The sequence below is a fragment of the Alternaria burnsii genome (assembly GCF_013036055.1).
Source record: "Alternaria burnsii strain CBS107.38 chromosome Unknown 728, whole genome shotgun sequence".
Taxonomy (NCBI): domain Eukaryota; kingdom Fungi; phylum Ascomycota; class Dothideomycetes; order Pleosporales; family Pleosporaceae; genus Alternaria; species Alternaria burnsii.
In genome coordinates this window covers 523,261-548,165 of record NW_024066122.1, presented here as the reverse complement: position 1 = coordinate 548,165, position 24,905 = coordinate 523,261, and the positions used below count along the sequence as shown (strand labels likewise).

Genomic DNA, 24,905 nt, shown 5'->3' with positions numbered 1-24,905 from the left:
TCGGAGCCGTCTTTCGAATTGAGGCACAACGATAGATAAGTAGGAGACAAAGGGTATACGGAGCGTCCGTTGCCGTAAGACGGTGTCTCTACCACACGTGAAACTCCGACAGGTGACTTGACTTAGTGTGAAGTGATAGTAGTCCAGCCACACAACGCGAAATATGCTTATTTATCTCCAATGCAAGACAATCAGGCACCCCTACCAAATTGCCTGGTATATGCTGCTTTACCTAATACCAATCCTCGTCATAAGGTGGTGTTGAGGAAAAGGGCGGTGGGATGGCAGCCTAGGCTAAGAAGTGGCTGTGCATGATTATCGCAATCGATCCAATGTGCGCAAGCGCGGAAGGCAATCAGCTACCATCCTACATGGTATCAGCCTCTCGGGGACTGTGTTAGGAAGGATGAGTCGAAGTGGTCACCTGCATGGTGCATCCAGTAAGGTGGAGACTCGCATCGAACTATAGTGCTGTAGTGGAGGAGCGTCGAATGAGGGTGTTAGCGAGCGCGCCAGCAGTGCGGCTGCGAGCAAGGCCGACCAGCGCGCAGTCTAGGGAGATAGTCTATATTCTTTTGCGCATAGTTTTCGCTCAAAGGGCGCAGGCAAGTGGTCGCGATGCGGCAAAGTGGCTGCAATACGTACTGCTGCGAACACAGGTCCAATATTGGAGGTGGACTCGGTGACGCCGGCAGTGAATTGCGGACTGGCCGGCGAGTCGAAGACCATTGGCGCATAGTGGTTTAGCGAGGCAGCAAAGCCGCAGCACTGCAAACGCTGTTCGTCCATGCCTCGATGACGTGGCGAAGGCTGTGGCAAACCAGAATGCCCTCGTAGCTTATTCCCCGACGTGATCTTGGCACTATACTATGTTACGAACGAGACTGAAACTATGTTCTCCGTTCGCGACTTGCGAAACGACAAGTTCAGAAATGGATTGCAAAACGATACGATTAGTGGACTTGAAGCAGAAGTGGTGGTGAGATTTGCATTTCAGACATGTCCATGCCCTTTGGATATCAAACGCCCCTACGCCCTTTCCTTCTTGTGCCGTGACTGTCGTCAAACCCTAGTTGCCTAGCCAGTCGAGGAACTCGGGCGTGAAGTAGCTCACAATAATACTTGCACCCGCTCTCAGAATACCCTGTGTAGCCTCTTCCGCCATCTGCCTCAAGTCAAACACACCAGCTGCAGCTGCAGCGTGAATCATGGCATATTCGCCCGACACCTGGTACGCAGCGATGGGCATGTCCTTACCAATCTCCTTGGCGTCGCTGATGATGTCCAGATACTGACTCGCAGGCTTGACCATGATGATGTCTGCGCCCTCGCCTATGTCTCTGGTGATAGCTCGTCGTGCCAGACCGCGACCGCCGGGTGGCAGCTGGTAGCATCTCCGGTCGCCAAACGAGGGTACTGAGCCCGCAGCATCGCGGAAAGGACCGTACAGACAGCCTGAGAACTTGGCCGCGTAGGACATGAGCACGACCTGGTGTGCAATGCCAGCCTCGATGAGCCTCAGCTTGATAGCGCGTATACGACCGTCGTTCATGTCTGAAGGTGCAACGCAATGCGCGCCGGCATTGGCATACGAGAGCGCTACATCGGCGATGCGCTCTACCGACAAAGCGTTGTTCAGACTGCCATCGTCGCGGAGGATGCCGCAGTGGCCGTGTGAGGTGTATTCGCAGAGGCAGACGTCGGCGACAATGAAGAGATCGGGGAATGCTCGTCGAAGCAGGCGGATAGCCTTGATGACAGGGCCCTTGGGGTCGTCTGCGTTGGTGCCCAGGGCGTCTTTTGCCGTGGGTGCGAGCGGAACTCCGAAGAGAATGACCGATTTGAGGCCTTTTGCGACGAGCGGGGTGAGGTATGGCACGACTTTGTTCAGGCCGCGGCGGTGGATGTTTGGCAGCGAGGGAATGAGCGTCTCTTCGTCAGGCTGGTCGGACACGAAGAGGGGGTAGATGAGCATAGACTGTGCGCCAAATGTTAGTGTCTGTGACCAGGCACACGACGTCATTTCCCACGCACCTTTGTGAGCTGTCGCTCGGCCTGCCATGCCCGCGATAGAGGATGGCTGTATCCTCCGTGCAATTGACTCTTGATATCTCCCGATATGCTCACGCTGGTGGCGGCAGTGCTGGCGTAAGATCGGGTCGAGCGTGCTTCCGATATCTGAGAGCGCAGGTCCGGTCGCTCTGGCCGTTCCGAGTTCCGGTAGGCAATGTCTGAGACGAGCGAGGAGAAGGACATGGCGGGAGTGAGGTCGTGTTGATTCGTGCGTGGGCTCGGGGTGTCTGGGTGTAAGAGTCCTCGTTTGTGCAAAGAAAGTGAGATGTCGCTGACGCTGGTTTGGTCCCTATCGGGCAAAGGTGGCGTTCGTAGTAGATGCGGACAGCCGAGGCGTCAAAGTTTCACTCCGACTATGGCCAGCGCACTATGAGTATGGGAAGAGCGGAGTAAATAGCGACGCGGAGTCTAAGACAAGAGGATCGGAGTGCAAGGAAAGAACCGAAAAGCCCAATTCTTACAGTCTCTGCAATATACACAAGACGCGGCGACACTATGCGCATACGAGCTGCAAATCGATGCCGAGCCATCTCCGGCAACGAATGAGAAGCACGGAATTACTGAGAATCAGATGAGGTTAGCGTCGGATAGTGTTAGTCAGCCCCGAGGTCGAGAGTCCGGCTTGGAAGGCCTTGCGCCTCAAGCTCATCGAGCTCATCACATGATGCATCGCCAACGTACCCACCCCAAGAGCAGTCGCGTATCGAGCGCATGCGATCCTCAGATTCCTCGACGATAACATGATGCCCATGTTTCGAGTTGCGAGAACTGGGCGGGGTCTACGCCTTTTTATGACGATGTGGCTGTTCATAATTTCCCGTCTCTTGCCGTTTGTCTACCCACCTGCCTTCTCAACCTCCACCTGCTCATCGGCCCTTTTACATTGGAATGTTACTTTTGTCTATTGTTGTCGCCGTTGCTCTTCGGAGTATCTCGCACCGTCGCCGATCGACGGCAAACACAATGTGCGTTGAGGTGGCGACGTCTCCAAGTTGCTCTTTCGGCTCGGATAGAGTTGATATGATACACGCGATTGCAAGACGACAAACACCGCGCATCCCATAACGTTGATGATGAAGTCGTGGATTCCCGCGCCACTGACATACATATCCGCTTACAGCGGACTTCCCCTCGTATTCCAGCAAAACCAAGTCGCCAACAGGGTCTTGACAGAAAAAGCAGCATCGCAAAACGAAAGCATCAGTATCTGAATGCGATGTTGTTGAGTCAAGGGCAAAGCGGGGTCAGTTCTTCAGCCTATGAGACCCTTCGCTAATCTGGTAGTCTCGCTTACCACTCGCGTGGAAGAAACGTATATACCGACGTCGTGTTTCTTTTTCAATGTCGACAAGACCCCGCAGGGTCTAGCGTGAACCCTAACTTTGAAAACAAATATCACAAAGCAAACCCGTACACTCGGCGTTGATAACTACACCTCGCTTGGGCCAAGGAGGCGCCATCTACCCAATCATGTTTCTTCATCACATCAGTTGTTTCTTTCTAGTCTAACAAGTGCCACACGCACTGGGCGCTAAGCCGACTGCCGCGACAGTCCCTTGACAGTCTTTACTGCAAGTGGATGAAAAGAGTACTGTAGAATCACTGCAATGGCATGGAATTTTGCGCGGCCAACGCGGGGCAGCTAACGTTAGACCCCGTAGACCGTTCATCATTTTTGGTGCCGCGCATACTCGGACAAACAAACTACAAGCCACGTCTTATAGATGAACATTGTATATGTAGGGGCATGCAAGGCACACAATCCTTCTCCATCACTGGGCATTGGATCTCGATCTCGTTCTGCATTCAATCTTTTGATCATGTCCGACCTACGTGCCACCACTGTCAGCGTCAACTTGACGCTGATTGTGTTGACTTCCCTCGCTATCAGCTGCCGCATCGGAAGGAAAATACGGATACTGAGCAGTTTTGGCTGGCATGATGGTAAGTTCAATTCCAAGCTGCCTTGGTTAGTGTTACCGCTTCATCGTGCTGACCAATATGAAGCACTTGCTACCTTTGCGGCCTCTTGTGCCATTGTCCTGTCAGTCGTCCAGATGTACGCGACGCGCTTCGGAGCTGGTCTGCATGAGAAAGATATTGACCCGAACAACATGGAGCTGCTGATGAAGGTTTGTCACCCTCTGTTTAGCGCTCACCACAATACACCTACTAACCCCACATTCTCCAGTTGGTCATGACAGCCCTTCTCTTTTACTTTCTTGTAAACTGGGCCGTCAAGCACTCACTACTCTTCTTCTACGCAGAGCTCACTTTTGAACCATGGGCCCGTGTATGGATCTACGCCATGCATGTCGTTGCCTTCGCTTTCGGTCTCACATGCGTCGTTACCAGCATCTTCATGTGCATCCCTGTAGCGAAGTGGTGGGATCCGACCATCGAGGGCTACTGCATCAACCTCTACAACTTCTCCTACTTCAACAGCGTTTTCATGTTAGCTTGCGACCTGGTCCTGTACATCATGCCCGTCATCTTCACCTGGAATATCAAGCTCAGACGACACCACCGCATCGCCGTCAACATTCTCTTCGCCATGGGCGGTCTTGTGCTAGGCGCATCTGCCGCACGCATTGCCTTTGTCCACCAGCTCGCCACGCAGGGTGACTTCCCATACCGCTACGCCGCATCCATGATCTGCGCCGTCATCGAAAATCATCTCGCCGTCATCGTTGCATGCGCGCCCTCCATCAAAGCCGTCCTGATCCGCTACTACCCCTCCCTGCAATCCAAATTCGAACGCATCATCTCCGACGAAGGAAGCTCTGGGAAGCGCAGTGGCAAAGCGTATAGGACGGGGAGCTCCTCTGACCGCGCTACGCTTGACCCTGAGGCTGGAACTGCCAATAGCGGCGACGATGTCAAGCTGCAGATTATTAAGACGCAGGATGTCAAGGTTGAGAGGCCTGAGGTGGGAAATCGAATGATTACAGGAAATAGTGGGAAGAGTGAGAACAGCCTCCTCGGGAGGTGGTGGCGAGCGCCAAATAACTGGAATACTTCCGTTGAGAGTGGTGGAAAGTGAGATATTGGGTTAGGATTGTGGCCATTGTCTATCATTTTATTTCAACTTCAGCTGTCTTAACTTAATAGCTTTTTGTATTCCTCAATACCCAAATCGATTCACTGTTGTTCGCATCGGTCTCTTTCATGGTCCTTGCGACTGCTACCGTGGCAAGCGTGTCTTATCTCTTGGACCACATTGAATCTCTTCCAGCCTCACTTTCTCTCATATCCTCCCACTCGCTCTCCTCCTCTTCAACAACGACCGGTATGCTGCCCATCATCGGTCGAGGCCTTGCTGTCCTAACGTGCTTGAATCCTGTCGGTTCGCCAATGCACATCTCCTTCACTTCCTCTTTCTTGTCCTCTTGTTCGTCCTTCCCGTGCTTAAAACAAAGCACGATTTTTGACTTTACCAGAAGTCTTCTCCAAAGACTGTCTTTCGCTGGCTTGGCAGTGATGGCGGTATTGGTAGGCGGCTGCGGTAGCGCGGTGACTGTGGTGTCTTGCGCATCTTGAAGGTTTACGAGCGTCAGGTTCGCCGGGTCAGAGAGTGAGAAGTGCGAGGAGGACTTGTTGTCGAAAAGAACTGAATTCATGGGGAGGAGATGTCTTGAGTTATTTGGCGCCATCCTGTCTCTGGAAAGGATGTGGCAAAGCGAGGTGCAGTGCGGTAGGTTTAAGCTGCTAGCGCGTGAAGAGCGAGAGCGGCGGAGCGATGATGGTGTAATATGTGACGGGAGCAAGAGATGACAGAATATCTGTCGTTGTGGTTTGTTCGCGTCGCGTGGGTTCGTCATCTCAAAATTGCGACATCGTGCAAACCGTGTTCTGGAGTGACGGTGAATGCCATAACATGGCTGGCGATACATGAGCGCGCTGATGGGACATTGTCACAATGAACGACCGACTCTTTTCGGTTGCTCTCAGCACAGGTGCTCTGAAGGCCTTCCAGTCATGAGATCACCCAAGGAAAGCACTTCGCTGTATCTCGGATGTCTGGGAAGCCACGGCAGCACTTCGGTGGTCGTCGCGTTCATTGTACGATGTGTTCGTTGATACTCGCCTCTCGCGGCGCATCTCGCGCTCGGGTTCCGGCCACAGTCGGACGGATGCGCTGAGATTCCTGACGCCTCAATCTCAAGGTACAAGAACGCCACGATATCTTTGATGATAGAGCCAAGATGACGTTGCCGGACCGCCGCGCGGCAACTAATCAATATCGGCCTTATGTACCTTCTTCTCCAAACAACCCGAAATTTCCCCATCACTCCGCTCATCCGCTTCGCAAAACACCAAAATGCGAATCAATGTGGTCTTCCTACCCCAGGTTCACGTACGGCAGTTTAGGCAGTCTGGGGTAAAATCGTAGACGGAACGACTTGTGCCACCAATCAAATGATACAGCGCCATCGGTGTTTGCCTCCACACTTCCCCGCAAAGTCACGATGTCCACGGGAATATGGTATTCTACACGCTTACACGATAGTCGGCCCGGAATGTATAAGTGCGACGGAACAATTATAGATTCTAGTAATCCAGTAAAGGGGTGCACCTCTTTGTCTCTAAGGCTTGGTATAAGTACCTGGCCGTCCCGATTACCAGGTAACCAGATCTCAAGTCATTCATTACCCGTCGTTCATCATGGCGATTCAACTTAAATATATCCTTGCAGTTGCAAGCGTTTTCTCCGGGGCGTTTGCCGACAAATACTCCAGGACAAAGCCCGATCGAGGCGCGCTAGTGGTCGATGCAACTGGCGCTACCATCGGCAGCTACCCCAACATCAGTGTCGCCGTGGATGCTCTGCACAACTTAACTGATGCGCAAAAGATCTTCATCCTACCCGGCGTCTACAACGAACAAGTCTACGTCCCTCCTCATGTCGGACCTATTACCATCCAAGGCTACACCAAGAACGCACGTGGCTACAAGGACAATGAAGTCACTCTTACAAACAACTTCTCTCGGCAGATGCCCGAGATTCTCAACAACGACGGAACAGCTACTCTTCGCTTGAACTCACCAAACGTCCGGCTCTACAACTTGAACATCGCCAACACGGCTGGCCAATTCCGTCAGAACGGACAAGCGCTTGCAATCAGCGCACAGAAGACAAATCAAGGGTTCTACGGCTGCCAGTTCACCGGCTACCAGGATACCATTCTCGCCAACAACGGTCGTCAAATCTACGCCAAATCCTTCGTCAACGGAGCCGTCGACTTCATCTTCGGTCAGCGAGCTATTGCCTGGTTCGACAAGATCGACATCCAGGCCATCGGCCCCGGCTACATCACCGCCAACGGCCGCGACGCAGAGAACAACACTAGCATCTACGTCTTCAACGAGGTCAACGTGTCCGGCACCAACGGCACCAACACGACTGTGCTGGGCCGCCCGTGGAGACCGTACTCCAGGGTCATCTTCCAGAACAGCTACCTCAGCGACGTTGTGAAGCCTGAGGGGTGGTCTCGATGGGATAACACGCAGAGCACTGATAATGTGGTTTACCAGGAGTACAAGAACTACGGACCTGGTGCTAATATTGAGGCGAGAGCGAACTTTTCGTCGCAGGCTGTTGCGCCGATCAAGGCTTCGGATCTGTTTGGCAGGGGCTTTGAGAAGGAGAACTGGGTTGATGCGGACTATTTGTAGATGTGGGGGGGGGGGGTGGTGAAGCTATTATTCTTGTATAATAAATTTGATGGAGCTGGTGCCCGTACTGTTCAGTATTCTTACAATCAATCCCATTGACCAATATGACCCTGCGCGGCCCGGCGCTTCATGCATAAGCTTCTGACAGGTAAGAATCCTACGTGTAACGTACGCCTGATGAGCTTAGCGCCCTTGTTCGCACAATGATCTACCAATCTCACAGTAGCTCTGCTGACGAGGATGTTCATCTTGGCCTATCCTTGTTTCGACGTCCAATCACGTTTGACAAGTCACGATGGATGGCTGTAAGCCAAACGGACTAAGACAAAGAGAATATCGTGTTGGAGAATCTGTAGGATAAGTTTAATCACTAAATAAAAGCTAAGGACGCTTCTGTCGCTCAATGCTTCCAACGCGGCGCGATTAGGTGGGTGGTAGACGACAATGTTCGTCGGCAAACTTCCGCGGAATGGTGGGGACAATGCGACAGCGGGATGACGTCTTCTATCCGTAAGACTACTGACAACGCGAATCTGAGACGTAGTGGCGGCGCAGAACGAGGTTAAGCACTATGCACCTTTGATAAATAAATATGTCGGATTGCATAGGAAGTTGGGTTCCAAATTGCTGCTACAATCATCCAGCGTCTAGTGTACGCCATCATCACGATCGTTGAGGCTTGACCGCACGCGCAAACGTATGAAACAGCTGTCGAGAACATGGTTCGAAATCATCCTCGCTAATCTTTGTCACCGTCATGGATAGCGAAGAGTTGATCGCGTATGATGAGGATGCCGATTCTCCATTGATCGACCCTGGGGTCTCATAATGACGTTTCGGCAACATCAGAGGCACGTCAACAACAGACTTCAACGAATATGCTTCGCAGTTTCGCTCAAACTTCCTGCATTCAAAGGCACTTTAATTCTGAAATTCCTAAACACAGCCGACAACACACTCAAATCAAGATGGCATCACGTTTCTTCCAAAGCTTTTCACGTTCGGCGCCCACCGCATCCCGCTCATTGCAACAACGAAGTGAAGGTAGCCATTATCGCCCTAGACAACAAGCAAACTACTGACATGTTTCGTCTCAGTCCTCGCACCCGTTCTTACCCGCACATACGCCAGCAGCGCAGCGCCAGGCCAAGCATCCAACGTCTCCAACCCCCAAGCAAGCAACGCCGAGAGCCAGGACATCAACAAGAGCGCCTCAGTCGGCCGAACAGACAAGAACGATGGCGATCATGCGTCGATACAGAATCCAGTTAGCCACCCAGAGCATGACCGAGCAGGCGCGACGGAGGAGACAACGGAGAGCCAGGATAACATGAAGCACGACCCTAAGGAGTCGGATGCGAAGAAGAGGGAGAAAACGCTGAACTATGGCCAGAATAAGCCTTTGGATGCCGCGGATAAGTAGAGGTTGGTGAAGAAGCGCGATAGATTTTTATGAACTCCCAATGCGAATGGAGATTGAAGAACAATCTGATCGCTATCAATGCGACATCCATCCCGAGACCATATGATGACGGTGCGTCCAAAGGTTTTGTGGAAAGAAGCTCACCATTTAACCTTCGTGCTGGAATGTTCGACTATCTGACCAACAACCCCCCCCCCCTCCCTTCGCGGTCGCGGACGCCCGAACAGTCAAATAGTAAATAGGGACTAGTACCTTCAACTAGAAACTTCCTATCAAAGACGAAGTACACAGAGAGAATAAGACCTGCTGAGGCAGTGTCAACGAATGGTAATCGAACACTGTCCCTGAGGAAAGTATGTCTCCAAATCTTCCCAGACGTTTCCCTCGACGTCTTCATCTGTTTCATCGAAACACCATACAAAATGGCCCTTTCTTTCATATATTTTCTCACCATCGAAGCCAATCTCTTTTAAAAGTAGACCTTGCAACGATTGGAATTCACCATCAACACTGTAACTCAGTGCGGCAAGCACGCATTGGCTTCCATCATCTGGTATATCGTCCATGTCGTCCATATTGAAATATAAGTCGTGTAGTCCATCTGTCACGAATCCTAGCTCGATCCTGACAGCTCGGCGAAAATTACTCGATTCGATGATCCGACACCAGGTCCGGATGGTCAAGAGAAGTTCGTTCTCCAATCGTTCTTCCTGACCTGTTCGGCCTACTGGAGAGAACTCATACATTTCCATGGCTGCTAACGACGTCATATCGTTTCCATAAGTCCACCCCGTCTCCAATCGGCCATCCACCGATGCCCAACTCCAGCTCGGAGTAATGAACAAGTTCCAGCTCGGATTTTTGTTCCAGTTGCCGTCGCATATCGGATTCGAGGACTTGGGCAGTCTTCTCGGTACTCTGTCTTTAGCAAGTGACATGGGCGAACCTCGTCTGTCTGTGAACCAATTTAGGCTGAGGGGCAATGTTTTGCGGAAGTGACCGGCTAGGTACGTGTCGTCCATGGCATAGCCCATGCGTCTTGAGATAGCTGAAAGCGCCACCAATTTATCAGTTTGGGGGTACGTGAGCTCACGTGCACTGTATTCCATTATGATTTTGGCCCAGATCTCTTCCAAATCCGTGCTATCTGGTGTTGACCTGTTGCCTTGCATATCTTCGCTATCCTTAATGCGCGGAAGAGATGGTATTGGGAGAACAAGTTGATTTCTGAAGAACTTCGCCTGGTCGGAGCAGTGTGTAAAACCGTGTGGAAGAGATTTGCTTGCATGCGGAACCTGTTCACAGTCCCAGAAGAGCTCTCCATGACCAATGCTCAAGACACGAGTAGCCAGCAAGCGTTCTTGCATGACCCACGCGCGGCTGCCAATAGGCTGATCGTTAAGTGCTTCTGTGAAGTAATCTTGAGATACTACGGTGTATTTACCAATCTCCGTGGAGCCCACATGATGCGTCTTACTGACATCAACTTCGAATGGCAGCGTGGAGTCGAGATTATAACCTCCAAGGCAGCTCTCGTTGGGATGAGCTGCTTGTGCCAGGGATAGATTGATGATGCAGTTCGAATATACTTCCTGCATCCGTCCACACTCAAATTGCCAATCCTCGCTACTACCAAACCCAGACTGTATAATGCAAAGGGCGTCGATCCAGAGGTATTGGATACCAAGTTTTCCTATGATGTGTATAGCCTCTTGGAAAGCGATGGGAAGACTGGTATAAGGTTGTCCGTCCTGAAATTCCGGTAGGTTGTTGGCTGTCAGGCGAAGAAAATTGGGGTTTGGTCCCCAACAGTAGCTCAAAGCAGCATATGGGCCTGAAGGTTTTTCGTCTTGTGAGAGGATCAAGCGGAAGCTATGACCTCCGAGCTCAAGGAGCCGTGTAGGATAGGTATGTGGTGGAGTATGCTTCTGACATCGCTCGTGCTTGTCTAGGCAAGAGTTCATCCACTCCAGCGCAGCCTCGATCGATTGAGTTACAGGAATGGTGGGGTTTCTACGGTATACACCAGCTGCTACCGGTAGTAGTGCTCTTGGTATGACGTAAAACTCGCGCATAAGCACATCTTGCACTTGATCTTCCTCCATGTTTATTCGTATGTCAAACGAAGTAACGTTGCGGGGTCTGTCATTGTCGCCATCTGTACCTGCAGGCAGCGGCAAAGCAATTTTCTATATCGCTCATCTGTACTCTTGCATGCTTCAAAAGAGGAGCACATATATAGCAACCGTCTGCTGCTGCTTTGGTGAACGACTCAAAGATAGTATGATGATCACCTACCATGACGCCGCTTGAGAATATGCGTGAGCATACTTCACAAAGCATTTTATTTTCTCTTCCATACACGTGCAATTTTTCAGCGAAGTGAGCTAAGCACAGTGACAGAGATCGGAGGCGTGTATCTGTCAGCCGAGTACAAGAAAGATGAGTCGTGCATATGGTGGATACCCCAGCCGCGATAATGACTAGAAAGCGCGAGAGTTGCGCATCTGCTATGCAGTTATAGATGGCAGTAGGTGTGGTTGTAGTGTCAGTGCAGGGTGCTGCCTGGTCGCGAGGTGTAGGTGCGGGGTGTCAGCTGCCCAGCCTGAACGCATCGTTGGACGGTGACGGCTGAGAGCCGCATGGAACACTTGCTCGCGCCACATCCCTAATCTTGTCGCAACACCAGCACCCAAATCATCAATGTCGCATCCACTTCTGATTACTCATTATTAGACTTTTTTCGACATCGTAAATGCTCGCACGCATCACTGCAGTCGCACTAGTCTGTTGGCCAGCCGAATTGGCAGTGAGTCCCGTCTCTTCCGCCACACCGTACTGCGCCGACTCAGTGCGCCACATCGTGTTTCCGTATTCGTAAAGCCGATAACCGTTCGGAGGAGATGAAAAGCAAGTGCAAAGGCAGATTGTTTCGCAGTTTCGAAACTGTTAAACACGGGACAGCGGGCACTAGTGTTTTGGCATCCACACTCCACCAATGAGCAGCGTCAAATCACCACTAGCGCCTCGGCAACATCAGCTGTCGTTCATGCTACACCCCCTAGAGCCCACTATAGCTCTAGGCCTAACGGCGAACATGTCTCGCTTGGGCGAAAACACCAGGAGGTGTGAAACTTTGGTGGAGGTTCGATAGCGCTGGGGGAAGGATGCCCTGGATTGTGGCACGGTAAGCATGAAGCCACCCGCCCTGCGAACCTCAGGCATAAGTACAACGATTGGCGCCTCGTGTATTTTCCTCGTCGCTCTTCATTCTCTTACCAACTTTACTTACTATCCTTTTTTTCAATCTCGTCTATCGTTCATTACATTCGTTACCAAGGCACAGGATGTCTCTTTACACTCTTTTCGCTGCGGCCCTTGTCGCTCAGTTCGCAAACGCGTACACCGTCATCCAGATCCCTCCTCCTTTTATGGAGAAGAACATTGATCCCATTGTCTTCCCTGGCGAGTTCGATAAGTCGCATCTCCACTCTTTCTACGGCTCCGACGCCGTCGTCGCCAGCACAAAGACCAGTGCTGAACTCCAAAAGGGTTGCACCAGCGCCGAGAACCCCAACGATCTGTCCACGTACTGGGTCCCTACTTTCCTCTACACCAAGGATGGCAAAAACTACGAGCCCGTCCCCGTCTTCCGCTTCAGCGCATACTACAACCTGGGCGAGACCCCTGCCGAGGTCGCTATCCCACAAGACTTGATGATGGTTGCTGGCAAGGCCGGCGCCATGACCAAGGACGCCATGGACGTCAACGCAAAGGCCGAGTGGGCCTGCGAAAGCGAGAGCGTCGCCCTCGACGCCAACGGTTTCCCTTCCAAGACCTGCGGCACCCACGTTCAGCAACTCCTCTACTTTCCCCAATGCGTCAACGAGCAGACCCTCGAGACCGGTTACAAGAGCCGCGAGAACGGCACACCTAACTGGTGCCCTGCTGGCATGAAGTCCATGCCCCAGCTCCGCTTCTCCATCCGCTACGATCTCCGCAAGGCCCTGCCTAATGGCTGGTCTGGAACCGCGCCTTTCAAGCTGGCATGCGGACCTGCGTGGTGCTCGCACGGTGACTTCATCAACGGTTGGGTTCCCGAGGCTGCTGAGAACATGGTCGGCACGACCAGCGAGAAGCAGCACTTTGCTCCTGTCAACGGTCCTCTTGGAAACTACGATGCTGGCTCTACTTGCAAGTCTGCTGATGCTGACCCTAGCCACGGTACCAGCAACTACGCTGAGAGTGTTGCTGCCATGGCTAAGCGCAGCGTTGGCGCTTGGGGCTGGGAGACTAGGTCCAGGCTCGCTCGCCTGGTCAAGGGCGCTTAGCTCCGGTCGGAAATATCTGATACCCACCGTAGTACTTGAGAAAGGCTGAAAAGATGTTCATGTATATACTTAGAATGAGAGTCAACTCTGATTGACATTAACAAAACATACATATTGGAACCGCAGTAGCTTGCAATCTATATATCCACTACACTACCATCGTAAACCCGTATAGAATCTGCTGTCTTGTTCCACGCTAGCATACTGACACAGCATAACCATCATGCCTGCTCTTCTGTCTGTCCAAGAAACTCCACGGTCTCGTCATCAATCGTATGGTACCACTCCACAATACCGCTTTTGATCCATCCGCCGCGGAGGGTGCTCATAGTAGAACGAAGATAGTATCCGACCACCGAACCTGGGCCGTTCTCAGCTATGATTTTTTCACAGAAAGTGTCGAGAGGAATGCCCTGTTGCATAGGCTCCATCCACTTGAGATTGTACTTGCTCATCTCTTTAGTCTCCTTCACGACCCGGATACCTGTCGTACTTGTCTTCCAAAGTCGATTGGTACAGAGGTGTATTCCTGCTGCGTTGTGGTCTAGGATCTTTAGCTGGCCATCCCCCGTACGGTAGATTACTGTTTTCAGATAACGGTCTGTCCCAGTGTGGTTGGAGCGCAACCCGTGGCCGAAAGGTACAAATGGAGTGATTTCCATCTCTCCAAGCAAGACATCGACTGTATAAAGGCAGTACTCGTCATGATAACGGCCAAACGGCCGTAAGTAATCTGCGATGGATTCGGGGTCCTGATTGCCCATAACGAGGAGATGTGTAACCGATGGAAAGCGACCGGCTTGCCAGGATGTATGCAGCTCCCGAGTGATGATATTTTGCCATTGCAATGAGGCAAGTGCTTTAGCCTGTGGATTCAGCCATCCTATCTCGGCTACGGGTGCATATCTGGGGCCTAAGTGGGTATATTGCATGCCCAGCTGATTGGGAATATTCAAACTCGTCAGGCTCAGAACTAAAGTCTGTAATTTTGGCAAAGGCGGGCCTGTCATGAGTACATCGAACACAAAGGGCGAGATTTCGTCTGCCTGAATGCGCAGATGCTCGAGGTGAGGTACTCGTCTTCTCAACGCTTCGCAAAAGGGATTAGTGGCGGGCATCTGGATACGCTCCTCGGCGCTGTTCTCGTCAGGCTCGAGATCATCCACGGAAAACTCAAGAGTTGAGCAGGACAGTGGCAGTGAATTGATCATTGAGGCGCAAAGTTCAATCGGAATTGCCAATTCGTGTTCAGCATATATTGAAGCTTTAAGCGTGGACCCTTGGAGGAGCGGATCAAACGGAAGATTGGAGGTGACGAATGAGAATGATGTCAGTTCTTTCAGCTGACTGGCAATAAGTACGGGGAGTTGCTTTGATGCAGCTATGGGACGTAAGGAATTCGCCGCATTGGGGTTGGAGGTCTGTGGACTAAGCCGCACAGAGAGATTGCGCACAAGAGCGCCTGTCGTTTGTCGCGCCGCTTCAAGTGAACGGACGAATGGCATAATGTTACGTTCGTTGATCGGAATGTAAGTCCAGAGTAGTGGCATTCCCAGCACATTCCATTGGCGACAGACTTTCAGTGCGTTGATGTAGTCTCGTCGACCTGTCATCGAATCCTGGTATAGTTCTTCGAATACCTGAAGTTTTAGCTCATTTGGTAAGCGATTGAAGGGTGCCTTGAGTGACGACATTTTCGACGCCGGGGGGATCAAGAGTTGAAATCAGTGGATCGGCTAGTTTGGTTGTGTTGATATTAGGAAGGAAGAAATACATTGAAAGCGAGCCTCCTTATGTGGACAGAATACCTAGGCACCTACGGCTGCGTACAATGAAACAAGGTGATTAGGAAAGGCTCCTGCATCGTGGTTGGTAATAGTGTCACTAAACAGCGTGAAGGCATGGGTTGCGTAAGTTGTCGACACAGCGTGATGCAATCTCAATGAGCCATGAACGTCGTTCGAACTCTCATTAGGTCTGCCATCTGCATTAGAGCATTCAACAGGATATTTAGTAGTCCCGTGATTCTTGAGTAGCACACTGCTATCGGGCGGCACCTGCAAGTCACGCTCACTTCCCTCACCTCATTTACCGACGAATGGCTCCCAGCAGCGTACTCGATGTCGTTTGCTCCACTACTTGCCTTCGATTGCCTACACTGAATTCACACTCTTACCTCGATTAGGCTCGCACCGGAATGAAGCTCCATATCCTCCACATCCTAGCCATCGTCGCATTGGCTTCGGCACGTATCCTCCCACCCACCCCCACCGACAGTACAACCGTAAATCTCACTCTCGATGCCTACAACAACACCGATGTCGATGGTGCGAAACTCAGCAACATCTCCGACGACCATGATGCCTCTACTGTCCACACTCTCGCCAACCCACCCACCAAATTCGAGAAAGCAATCTCGATCGGCCAAACTTTAGACTCGGCCATGCGCTCCAAGGACAGTGTCGCCCGCTGGTTTTTCAAAGACTTCCCGCAGTTCGCCGAAACGTGTCAATCACCTTTCACCGGTGACGGAAAAGCCGAATTGGCGAAGTGGGGTTTCGACGACAGCGACGCATTAAGCGCTACGGTAGCCAAGGAGTGCGATTTCGATGGTTATCACAAGATCAAGGCGGCGTTTGATGAACTTGGTCTGGATACTAGGAGCAGTAAGGATGGGGGACCGAATCATTGCTTCAAGGTGAATCACCGGGATGGCGTGGCTATCAAGAGAAACGAGGACGGGAGTTTACCAATTGAGGCGAAGCAATACTATGATGTTTGTGGCAAGGAGTATAGGGTGAATAATCCCCTGTTGAAAAGTACCACTGCGACTAAGCAGTACTAACATCACCAGGCTACAGGTGCATCTTTTGAATTTGCTGTCAATCCTAACGGCCTTGTAGCTCTCATGAACGTGATGAGCATGACTTATTCCGCGAAGACATACACGTGGTTTCGTACACCCCTCCCCGAAGAGCTCCCGCATATCGGTACGACGCAGGACATTGCCTGGGCCATGTGGAACCGCGTCGATGCACCTGATCTCGCTGGCCTGAAGTATCTGCTCGTCACGCAGGTCATGAACGCGGGGAGTAGAGAGCTGTTTAGAAGTGCGCTGGAAACACTGAATCCGCCGCAGAGTGAGTACAAGTTGTGGCCGGGAGAAGAATTCAAAATAGAAACGAAGGGAGGGAAGGCGATTCTGGGTATGTCACGCCCAACCTGGGAAACGACACTTCCGATAAACATCCATGAAGAGGTGGGCACTGACTAAACGCAGGCTCACCGGTGGGCCGATGGGCTGGCTACCTCTTACTACAGCACAAGGACCAACTTGGAGGGAACCGATATATCGAAAAGGTTAGGTTGTTCAAGCCACCTGGCGCGAGTCTACCGTATCTTCTCTTCTACGTAGCAAAGGAACCGGCGGCTGGACAAGCTAGTTTGACGGAGCCTGAGACGCAGGCACAAAAGGGCTCACTACAGGTGGCAGGAAGACAGACTGGCGGTAAGAGCTTTGTACGGGAGCACGTGATCCACATGGGGTAGTAGAATACACCCATGATGTATAGGCCCTGCAAAGCGTACGGAGTCGGAAATATCGGTTTCCATGCTTCTTGAATGAGAACCAAAAGCTGGGTAGACTTGGCCATAGCAGATGTGGTTTATTGGCATACCACCTTATCTTCCACTAAGTTTTCCCATGTGACCACGCTACGTCAGCGTGCGGTTGACTGGGGTGTTCATTGGATGGAAGCGCGAAAACGCGTCGACGCGTGTTGCCCCTCCATGAACTTCACACTCGAATCTCACGCTTCGCACCCACACCGCGTTTTACACCGTTCTTGAAGCATCAGGTGCCTACTCAGATACTTCTCGCGGAGGCTATAAAGTCCTTCGCGTCGTGCTCATCAGCCCTTTGCACACACGAATAACTTTCACCTTTACATCACAGCGAGCGACGAGGAAGCAAGTCTTCAGCCTCAGAACGCGACAACACGGCGACCAATGTCTCGACATATTTCCAACACACTCCTCAACAACTTTGACTTTGGTCTCGCGGCAGGCTCCGACCAGAGCCATCTGTTCAGTATCGATACTTCCGGATCGTTCCTGTGAGTCTCCCCTACCAACATCACCGCTAATCGGCTAGACCTGGGGAGCGTATCGAAAGAAACCAACGACGACGACGACGACGACGATGATGATACAAACCATTCCTCCCCAGGAACGTAGCCATCATCAGAGGGGGGTGTGAACACCCGGAAAGTTCCTGCCCGGAAGAGCGTAATCGGCAACACGTCGTCGCGAAATAGGGGACAAATGGCCAACGCAGATCAAGTCAGGAGAGCGAGCATCGGGGTAAGATATGGACAGGAGCCGAAATCTCTTCTGGGCTGTCTGAATACAGACTCTGCGTACCTTGGCCTTTGCATGAATGCATGACCTCTGCCTGTCCGCTGGCACCCATACTGCTTGGGTGTTGGCAATGATGCCCCCTGCACTAGACTTAGCAAGTCTGTCATACCTATTCATTATCATGTCTTCTCTCCATGATTGATCTCTAATATCTCTAGTGGATGTGTTGATCAACATGACATTGTTTTCAGCTGTCATGGGCTGGGTGTGGGAGATTGTTATGGAGGCACGCGCGCCTGTTCCTCGATGGGATACTCCAACATCGCTGCAGAGAGCAGCCATACTCAGCATGAAACACCCGACGCAGTTGTTGCTCAGCCTTCTCATAAGGGTTTAAACATCTGTTTCGTCTGCTCTTCTCTACTCGAAGAGCACACAAGTCCTGCTACGCTCTCTGGTCAGCAATCTTTGATGCATGGGTACTCTGAGGGATCACCTACAGGTGTCCCGAACACGCCTCCGCCACGTCCGGAGCCAAAGCCATATCCGACTGGGCCGCATCAGAGCGGTATGGCAATTTCGTGGTGTGACGTGAATTACGAGTTCGCCATGGGCTTTCCTAGTGCACGTCAGCATGTTGGGGATAGTGGGACAGGGCGCTACCCCGCTGGGTTCTGGGCGACACAAGGAAGGCGAAAGGTGAAGAACATGGAGGGGGGATTTGAATGCTGTTCATGTGTATTGCTGCATAAGAGAAAGCGCGTCTTCAGATCGACAAACAGTCTGAGAAATCACGAGCGGAGATTTCATGAGGAGCCAAGGGAGATTGGAACGAAGCCGAGGAAAATCAGCAACCGCCCAAGGAAATTCAAACAGGAGCGGTTCGTGTCTTTGAGGAAGGGAAGCAAGTAGACGGAGAAGAGGAGACAAAACTGGAGGGTTGCCTCATCATTTGGGTTTCGTGGACTAGATTTTGTTCATTTAGACTATAGACGGGGATCGCGAACATGATAACAACGCTGGATGCGAATGCCATGACAACAGGCAAGACATGTTTGAATGGAAAACTTTTGATCTTTTCTAACAAGCTCTTTGGGCCTGAGTGGGTATCCATGAAAAACGCCATTGAATGCCTTGCAAACGACCCCGATACTCCTAGTGATGCATGTTCCGTGGCCTTATCCCAACAGCCATATACTTGCTCTTAAAGCTACAATTCTCAGTAGCTCAATGTGCACGAGTTGACGAGCCTCTGTTGCTCCCATGAGTCCCCAGCAGCACGACGTGCTTTGATTATAAAAAATTGTCATCGCATATCCTGGTTGCACACCAAGAACAAAGCCCTCACTCTCATCCACTCCTCACCGTACTAGCATCATCCCCGCCACCACCCCCTCCATCCTTCTTCTTCTTCTTCTTTTTCCTCTCTCCATCCCCAGCAGCAGTAGCCCCTCCCTCGCCATCCACCTTCTTCTTGGGCCGCCCCAACTTACTCTCCCTCTCCCCCCTCCCCGCGTCCTCGGCACCAGCAGCACCAGCACCAGCAGCCCCATCCTTGTCCTGCAGCACCGCCCCCTCATCCGTATCAAACGCCTTCCTCTTCCTCTTGAGCTCTTTATCCGTCTCCAGCATCTCGCTCACGCGGCCCAGCTTGCCCGTGTCGCGGCGCAGCATGAATTTGAAATCGTCGAGCTTGATCTTGGCGCGGCGCGCGTGGTGGGCGACAGATGCAGCTTCGTGGCAGGTTTCGATGATGTAGTCTGTGATGATTTCGTCGAGGACGCGCATTGTTTCTGCGAGGGGGTAGTCGTTGTCGCCAAAGGCGAGGAGGAAGGCTTCTACTGTTTAAGGAGTGGTGGTGTTAGTGCTATGGGAAAGGTGAGAGGGGGGCTGAAGGGCTACATCTTACAGTCTTGCGTGGGGAACTGCTGGCCTTTTTGCCGCAGCCTCATGCGTGGCTCCGTCATGCTGGCGTGCTGTTGTCTCTTTGTCGCGCTTCCTTCAGCTCAGGAATACGGTTGGATCGTCTTTGTCGCGTTGCCGGTCCGAAGCGCGATACGGGGAGATTTTGGACCTGGGTCTGGATTTGAGCACGTAGGAGAACTCCTGAGGTGGAGTTGGCGATGGATCTGGAGTCGCGATTGTCCGCAACACTAGCGCGCGACCTGCAATGACGATCCCTCCCGGAGGTCGCATGCGGGCGCGCACGGTCCCCGACAAGGCCGCCGCGGCGCATATGCTTGCGACGACAACAACAACGACAATCTAGTTCAGAAGCGCGCGCGCGTCCAGAGGCAGCAACTCTCAACCCACCGTTCCGAATCAGCTCTCCTCCTCTGAATAGAATAGAAAGCAACACACGAGCTACCTCCCACGCAGTCCCTCTCTTTATCTCACTGTCTCCCAGAAGCCACCTGGGCACTTTCACAACCATGGTCCGTAACCCCCCATCATCCACCATAACAACCAGCTAACCACACACCCCCGCCCTCCCACAGACTGCTCTCTTCAACTTCCAATCCCTCCTCCTCGTCATCCTTCTCACAATCTGCACCGCTACCTACGCGCACGCCACGTTCCCCACTTTCCTCGATTCAAGAAAGGACTCGTACTACATCAGCCCCGTGTGGAAGGCGGCCAGGATAGGCGAGAGGCTGAGTCCGTACGTCAGTCTGGCGTGCGTAGTCATGGCTGTAAGTCAAGGGCTCTCTTGATGTGTGTGACGAATGGCGGGGTTATGAAGGGAAGGGGGGAACAGGGACGATGGGTGGATGGATCGGGAGACGATATGGAATCGAGCGGGGAGGACTAGATGTCTACACAGCATCGACGGCTGACGATATATAGGTATTGCAATTTATGAGTTGAGCGGCATTGTACAAGGTATACTGGGGGACACGGGCGGAGACAAGAGGATGGTCAAGAGGCGAGACCTCCACGGTTCTCTCTCTACTTCCATCTCCTCGACCTCTTTTTACTCGCCCAGCTGATAATGAGCGTCGTCATAAGATGTGAGATATGATGTTCACGAGAGTGGACTGCTACCCACGTGTCGAAGCACCACGGTACGGATATGCTCGGCTCGTTACTCTAACATGATGTACCACATCATTCAAATGTAGTCGAGTCCAACAAAGGCTCCTCGAAAGATTGCAAGGTAGATACAAAGTAGAAAGCGGAGAATGAGCACCTCAGTCAACAGACAAGACAAATGCTGTGCAAGTCATGATTCGACAGGGCTCAAAAGGACCCCCCAAGCACCAACAGCGTCACGAGAAATAAAGCCATTCATCAAGTCACGCACACGCACACACACACATTGCAAGCCAGTGAGCATTTCAAGAGATTTTTTTGTTCTTTCCATAAAGATTAAAAAGGATATATACAAAACATGTAAGCAAGCTTTTACACCTGCTATCGTGCTGTGCCAGTGTACCAGCACAAAAAAAAACCCCCCGCCAAATCCATCTAATTCCCTCACCCACCCCCGATAGAACACCACACACACACACCCAATTTCGTACTATAGCAGTTGATGATACACGACGTCTCCAGCGCCTGGACTAATCTCGTGAGATGAGAGTTTCTGACATTTTAAGCGTTTCCATAACAGAACAAACAAGTTGAGGGACAAGGATGACAGAGACACAGAGAGAGGAAGAGAGAAAAAACAAGGACAAAAAAATCCCAGTCAAATGGACCCAACTCCCCGTCCATTGCTGGCGAACCCATGTATAAGCGAACAAGTGGGGAGAGAAAAAGCCACCACCACAAAACCAAAGTTTCTCAAGAGTAAATTGGAGGGGAAGGGCAAGGGAAAGAAAATAGAACCATGAGCAACATAACCATCTCCATCGTGAAAAAAAAGAAAAAGGGGAAATCAGAAAGTCGTTTGTCACTGCCGCAACAGCCAAGAGCCGGACCTAACTCGCTCTTGACTGTCATTAGTGATCACGACTCCCCTCTCCCTTTTCAAAGCACCCATGGAGCGCTGGTCGCGAACCCCTACGTTCTTGCGCACCCTCAACGTCGCTACCGTCCTCGACCATGACGTCAACGTGGTGGAGATCAGGCTGGCTATGCGCGTCATCCGCGTCCTCGTCATCATCGTCATCGTGGTCGCTAACCAGACCAGGGTTCGACTCAACGGTGTTGGGGCTGAGATGATGATCTACCGGTGAGCTAGGCTCGTGATGGTCGTTGTTGGGTGACGGAAACGACAATGGGAGGCGTGCGTGGCTGGAATGAGATCCCTTCTTGCTACCAGGTCGAGACGATTGGGCTTTGCTTGCGGGAGCGCTGGCAGGGAGACGGGCGAGATGGGGTGGCACGGCCGAGACAGGAGTTGGTGCCGGACTATCGTCATCTGAAGCGTCTATTGCGTCGAGGTCGACCTTTGAACGCGCATTCTCGACAAGCTCCTTGAAGTCGCCTTGTGCGCCGCTGTTCTGGAAACGCGCAGCGAGATATGGCATGGATGATGACTTGACGAAGCTAGCTGGCGTGGCAGTCTTGGAGTCGTCACGTGGCGCGGCATTTGGATCACGATGTACTTCCCGAGCTTGAGGAGCAGGTGCAGTCTGTGATGCTAGCGGGTGAACGATACCAGGAGTTGCTGGGACGGGGAAAGCTACGGCTGGCGGCGCAGCTGGGGTGCTGGCTGGTTCGGTGGCAGCAACAGGAGTCCCAACTTCGTTAACATCGACAGGCACACCACAGGTAATAGCTGCAGCGTCGTGGCTCTTAAAGACCTGTTGATGCTTTATACGGCAGTGGTTCAAGAAACCTTGAGTGTTGGAAAAGTTGCTGTGACCACAGGGAGCGCAGTACAAGCGCACCCACTGGCCGTCTGTCGATCGCTTGTGCAACAGCGGGTCGACCTTGGGCGCTGGTGCTGGAGTTTCACCAAGAGGAGTGAGCTTCAACATTCCAGTCGAAGTTCGCGACGTGCGGCCTCTGTGAGCTGACCCATAGTCAGCAAAACTGCCGCGCGTCGTCCTGCCCTCCCCAGCGCCAAAGTAACCTTGAGCTTGCTGAGCAAGTGCGCGTTCAGAAACGGGGTCAAACTTGGCATCTGAGATCAACCATTTTGCATAATGCCGAGTGTACGGGCCGTCGGTCACTCCCCAAGGAGCAGCATACTGCGGTTCCGTAAAGCCAGAGGCGGGTTGCAACGAAGCACCAACGCCGAGACTGACGTCCTCACTGAGACCTTCGGTACCTGGGAAAGGAATGAGCGAACACCGCCTTAGCTGCTCGAGGGAAACCTGGCATTTGGCGAGCTCCTGTTCGATCAAACGGAGTTCGTTGTGTTTCAGCAGAATCTCGTAGTTGATTTGCGCCTCGATGGCTTGTTGCACAGGAGTCAGTCCAGAGTCCATGGTAGTAGATGGCGTGTTGATAGAGTCAGATTTGGTGGTCGGTTGCGAACATTTCGATGCCTTGCTCTTGCTGGCGCCCTCTTTCCTCGAGGGTTGCGCCTTTGGTCTGACGTCTAGGACCTCTGCAGGTGCTTTGGGTGCGTCTGCAGGACGTTCATTTTCGGCAGCGGCTTTTGCGTTTGCATTTCCGTTGACAGCTCTAATCTCACCGTGCGCGCCCTTCCACTTCTTCATTACTGGTTCAGGACTGTCAGTCCGTTTCCGCTTGATCTTGTTCATGAAGTGTGGCATGTCGACGACCGGTAGCGGTCTTGACTTGTGAAGGGTAGATTTTTCCATGATCTTGTCGCCAGGCGACTCGTTACACCATGGGAGGCGGAACATGGACTGCATTGTGAAAGAAGTGGAAGCCTAAAACCAACAGAGCTCATCTGTAGTTGTGAGGGTCGTGCGCATCGAAGTCCAGGTGCTAGTAAGGCTGCAGGATGACGTTGCGCCAACAGTAATGCGCGACTGGAGTTCGACGAGAAAATCGAACAGAAGTCGTGCGAGGGAAGAATATTAAAACAGGTAGGGGGTATCAAGTGTGCGCGAAGGAGTGCAGGAAGAGAAGCAACAAGCAGTTAAGCCGTTGCGATGGTGACGTGGAGGGCAAGAGGCGCGATGATCGGCCACTTGATAAGGAAGAAACAGCCGCACCAGCACGAAATCCTAGAAAAGAATTCGTGAATACAGGATCGAAGGGTGTATTACAGTTGTGCAGGGCTACAAAAGGCCGTGTAGAGGCGTGGTGGGGGAGGAGGTTGGGGATGGTGTGCCAGATGGCGATGATGTTGTGATGAAGGGCAGCGACGACGAAGTTCGGGGGGGGAGCAGTCATTCAGCGCATTTCCGCACGTACGGGCTAAGCTAAGCGGCGCTAGCGGGGGTACCCTTGTTGAGCCACCTCCTTGCCGGAATTGGCGATGTGTGCCCTTGCGTCTCAGACAAAAGTCGTCGACAAAGCAATTCACATGCGAAAAATAACAGCCGTCCAACATATCGCACCTCTCCACCGCCCAGTGTCCATCGCGCATCTCACTGGGGCATGTCGCTCTCGACTCAACGCGTAAGGTTTGCTTTTCGCGCAATTTACATCATTATGGGGCCCTTCGCTAAGTGTTAGCCAAGGGGCGTGTCCGCTAACCTGCTGCCAGCAAACGTTTAACGACTCAAGTCTTGTCTCAGTCGTTATGTCATTCGGCTTGCCGGCTTAGGGCTGTCCGCGGGGGATTCGCAACGTGGTAAGCACTGGGAGGGCACCATGAGATGATCTATCAGTCAAATGTGCCCACGACGACTTTTTTTTCGCGTAGACCGACAATTCACAACAAAGCGGAAGCGTCGGATCAAGGAACGATCGCAGGGACACTATTTACTCTCCGATGGTCTACGCGTGTTGCTCCCACCACACCTCCAACGCCTCGATCAACGTCCGGTGAAGTATACACCTCACTCCTGCTGTGTGGAACAAGGTACTCGTCCTAGCCCCAAGATGCCCAAGGTCAATTATGCTTCCAAGTGTGGACGCGCATGCAAGCCAAGCCAACGCCACAAAGTGCCGCCGGTGTCCCAGCCTAGCCTGGCCTTAGTCCTGCCCTCCACACACTGGCGACTAGCAGC

At 52.2% G+C, this 24,905-nt stretch overlaps 14 protein-coding genes across 14 annotated transcripts; 7 read left to right on the top strand and 7 right to left on the bottom strand.

Annotated features, from left to right (window-relative positions):
- Positions 1-1,069: 1,069 nt before the first annotated feature.
- On the bottom strand, positions 1,070-2,256 carry GT037_009548 (delta-aminolevulinic acid dehydratase; the record flags this gene model as incomplete). The annotated part of the gene is made up of 2 exons (XM_038934595.1): positions 1,070-1,978; positions 2,035-2,256. 2 exons carry the CDS (start codon positions 2,254-2,256, stop codon positions 1,070-1,072), a joined length of 1,131 nt encoding a protein of 376 aa, XP_038782870.1.
- Positions 2,257-3,893: 1,637 nt separating this feature from the next.
- Positions 3,894-5,116, top strand: GT037_009547 (uncharacterized protein; the record flags this gene model as incomplete). Its single annotated transcript, XM_038934594.1, has 3 exons — positions 3,894-4,017; positions 4,081-4,205; positions 4,265-5,116. The coding sequence occupies 3 exons, from the start codon at positions 3,894-3,896 to the stop codon at positions 5,114-5,116; spliced, it is 1,101 nt and encodes a 366-aa protein (XP_038782869.1).
- Positions 5,117-5,276: 160 nt separating this feature from the next.
- On the bottom strand, positions 5,277-5,726 carry GT037_009546 (uncharacterized protein; the record flags this gene model as incomplete). Its single annotated transcript, XM_038934593.1, has 1 exon — positions 5,277-5,726. One exon carries the CDS (start codon positions 5,724-5,726, stop codon positions 5,277-5,279), a length of 450 nt encoding a protein of 149 aa, XP_038782868.1.
- Positions 5,727-6,738: 1,012 nt separating this feature from the next.
- GT037_009545 (carbohydrate esterase family 8 protein) lies at positions 6,739-7,749 on the top strand (the record flags this gene model as incomplete). Its single annotated transcript, XM_038934592.1, has 1 exon — positions 6,739-7,749. The coding sequence occupies one exon, from the start codon at positions 6,739-6,741 to the stop codon at positions 7,747-7,749; it is 1,011 nt and encodes a 336-aa protein (XP_038782867.1).
- Positions 7,750-8,717: 968 nt separating this feature from the next.
- On the top strand, positions 8,718-9,172 carry GT037_009544 (uncharacterized protein; the record flags this gene model as incomplete). Its single annotated transcript, XM_038934591.1, has 2 exons — positions 8,718-8,793; positions 8,847-9,172. The coding sequence occupies 2 exons, from the start codon at positions 8,718-8,720 to the stop codon at positions 9,170-9,172; spliced, it is 402 nt and encodes a 133-aa protein (XP_038782866.1).
- Positions 9,173-9,489: 317 nt separating this feature from the next.
- GT037_009543 (uncharacterized protein) lies at positions 9,490-11,277 on the bottom strand (the record flags this gene model as incomplete). Its single annotated transcript, XM_038934590.1, has 1 exon — positions 9,490-11,277. The coding sequence occupies one exon, from the start codon at positions 11,275-11,277 to the stop codon at positions 9,490-9,492; it is 1,788 nt and encodes a 595-aa protein (XP_038782865.1).
- A 595-nt stretch (positions 11,278-11,872) lies between these two features.
- Positions 11,873-12,034, bottom strand: GT037_009542 (uncharacterized protein; the record flags this gene model as incomplete). Its single annotated transcript, XM_038934589.1, has 1 exon — positions 11,873-12,034. The coding sequence occupies one exon, from the start codon at positions 12,032-12,034 to the stop codon at positions 11,873-11,875; it is 162 nt and encodes a 53-aa protein (XP_038782864.1).
- Positions 12,035-12,519: 485 nt separating this feature from the next.
- Positions 12,520-13,503, top strand: GT037_009541 (uncharacterized protein; the record flags this gene model as incomplete). The annotated part of the gene is made up of 1 exon (XM_038934588.1): positions 12,520-13,503. The coding sequence occupies one exon, from the start codon at positions 12,520-12,522 to the stop codon at positions 13,501-13,503; it is 984 nt and encodes a 327-aa protein (XP_038782863.1).
- A 221-nt stretch (positions 13,504-13,724) lies between these two features.
- Positions 13,725-15,197, bottom strand: GT037_009540 (uncharacterized protein; the record flags this gene model as incomplete). The annotated part of the gene is made up of 1 exon (XM_038934587.1): positions 13,725-15,197. The coding sequence occupies one exon, from the start codon at positions 15,195-15,197 to the stop codon at positions 13,725-13,727; it is 1,473 nt and encodes a 490-aa protein (XP_038782862.1).
- Positions 15,198-15,700: 503 nt separating this feature from the next.
- Positions 15,701-17,794, top strand: GT037_009539 (uncharacterized protein; the record flags this gene model as incomplete). The annotated part of the gene is made up of 5 exons (XM_038934586.1): positions 15,701-16,300; positions 16,358-16,709; positions 16,784-17,011; positions 17,657-17,735; positions 17,788-17,794. The coding sequence occupies 5 exons, from the start codon at positions 15,701-15,703 to the stop codon at positions 17,792-17,794; spliced, it is 1,266 nt and encodes a 421-aa protein (XP_038782861.1).
- A 374-nt stretch (positions 17,795-18,168) lies between these two features.
- GT037_009538 (uncharacterized protein) lies at positions 18,169-18,774 on the top strand (the record flags this gene model as incomplete). Its single annotated transcript, XM_038934585.1, has 1 exon — positions 18,169-18,774. The coding sequence occupies one exon, from the start codon at positions 18,169-18,171 to the stop codon at positions 18,772-18,774; it is 606 nt and encodes a 201-aa protein (XP_038782860.1).
- A 438-nt stretch (positions 18,775-19,212) lies between these two features.
- Positions 19,213-19,829, bottom strand: GT037_009537 (transcription factor tfiid complex subunit taf13; the record flags this gene model as incomplete). The annotated part of the gene is made up of 2 exons (XM_038934584.1): positions 19,213-19,703; positions 19,772-19,829. The coding sequence occupies 2 exons, from the start codon at positions 19,827-19,829 to the stop codon at positions 19,213-19,215; spliced, it is 549 nt and encodes a 182-aa protein (XP_038782859.1).
- A 528-nt stretch (positions 19,830-20,357) lies between these two features.
- GT037_009536 (duf-domain-containing protein) lies at positions 20,358-20,576 on the top strand (the record flags this gene model as incomplete). Its single annotated transcript, XM_038934583.1, has 1 exon — positions 20,358-20,576. A coding segment is annotated over one exon (219 nt), but the record flags the coding sequence as incomplete, so codon positions are not given.
- A 1,230-nt stretch (positions 20,577-21,806) lies between these two features.
- On the bottom strand, positions 21,807-23,636 carry GT037_009535 (uncharacterized protein; the record flags this gene model as incomplete). The annotated part of the gene is made up of 1 exon (XM_038934582.1): positions 21,807-23,636. One exon carries the CDS (start codon positions 23,634-23,636, stop codon positions 21,807-21,809), a length of 1,830 nt encoding a protein of 609 aa, XP_038782857.1.
- Between the last annotated feature and the right edge of the window lie 1,269 nt (positions 23,637-24,905).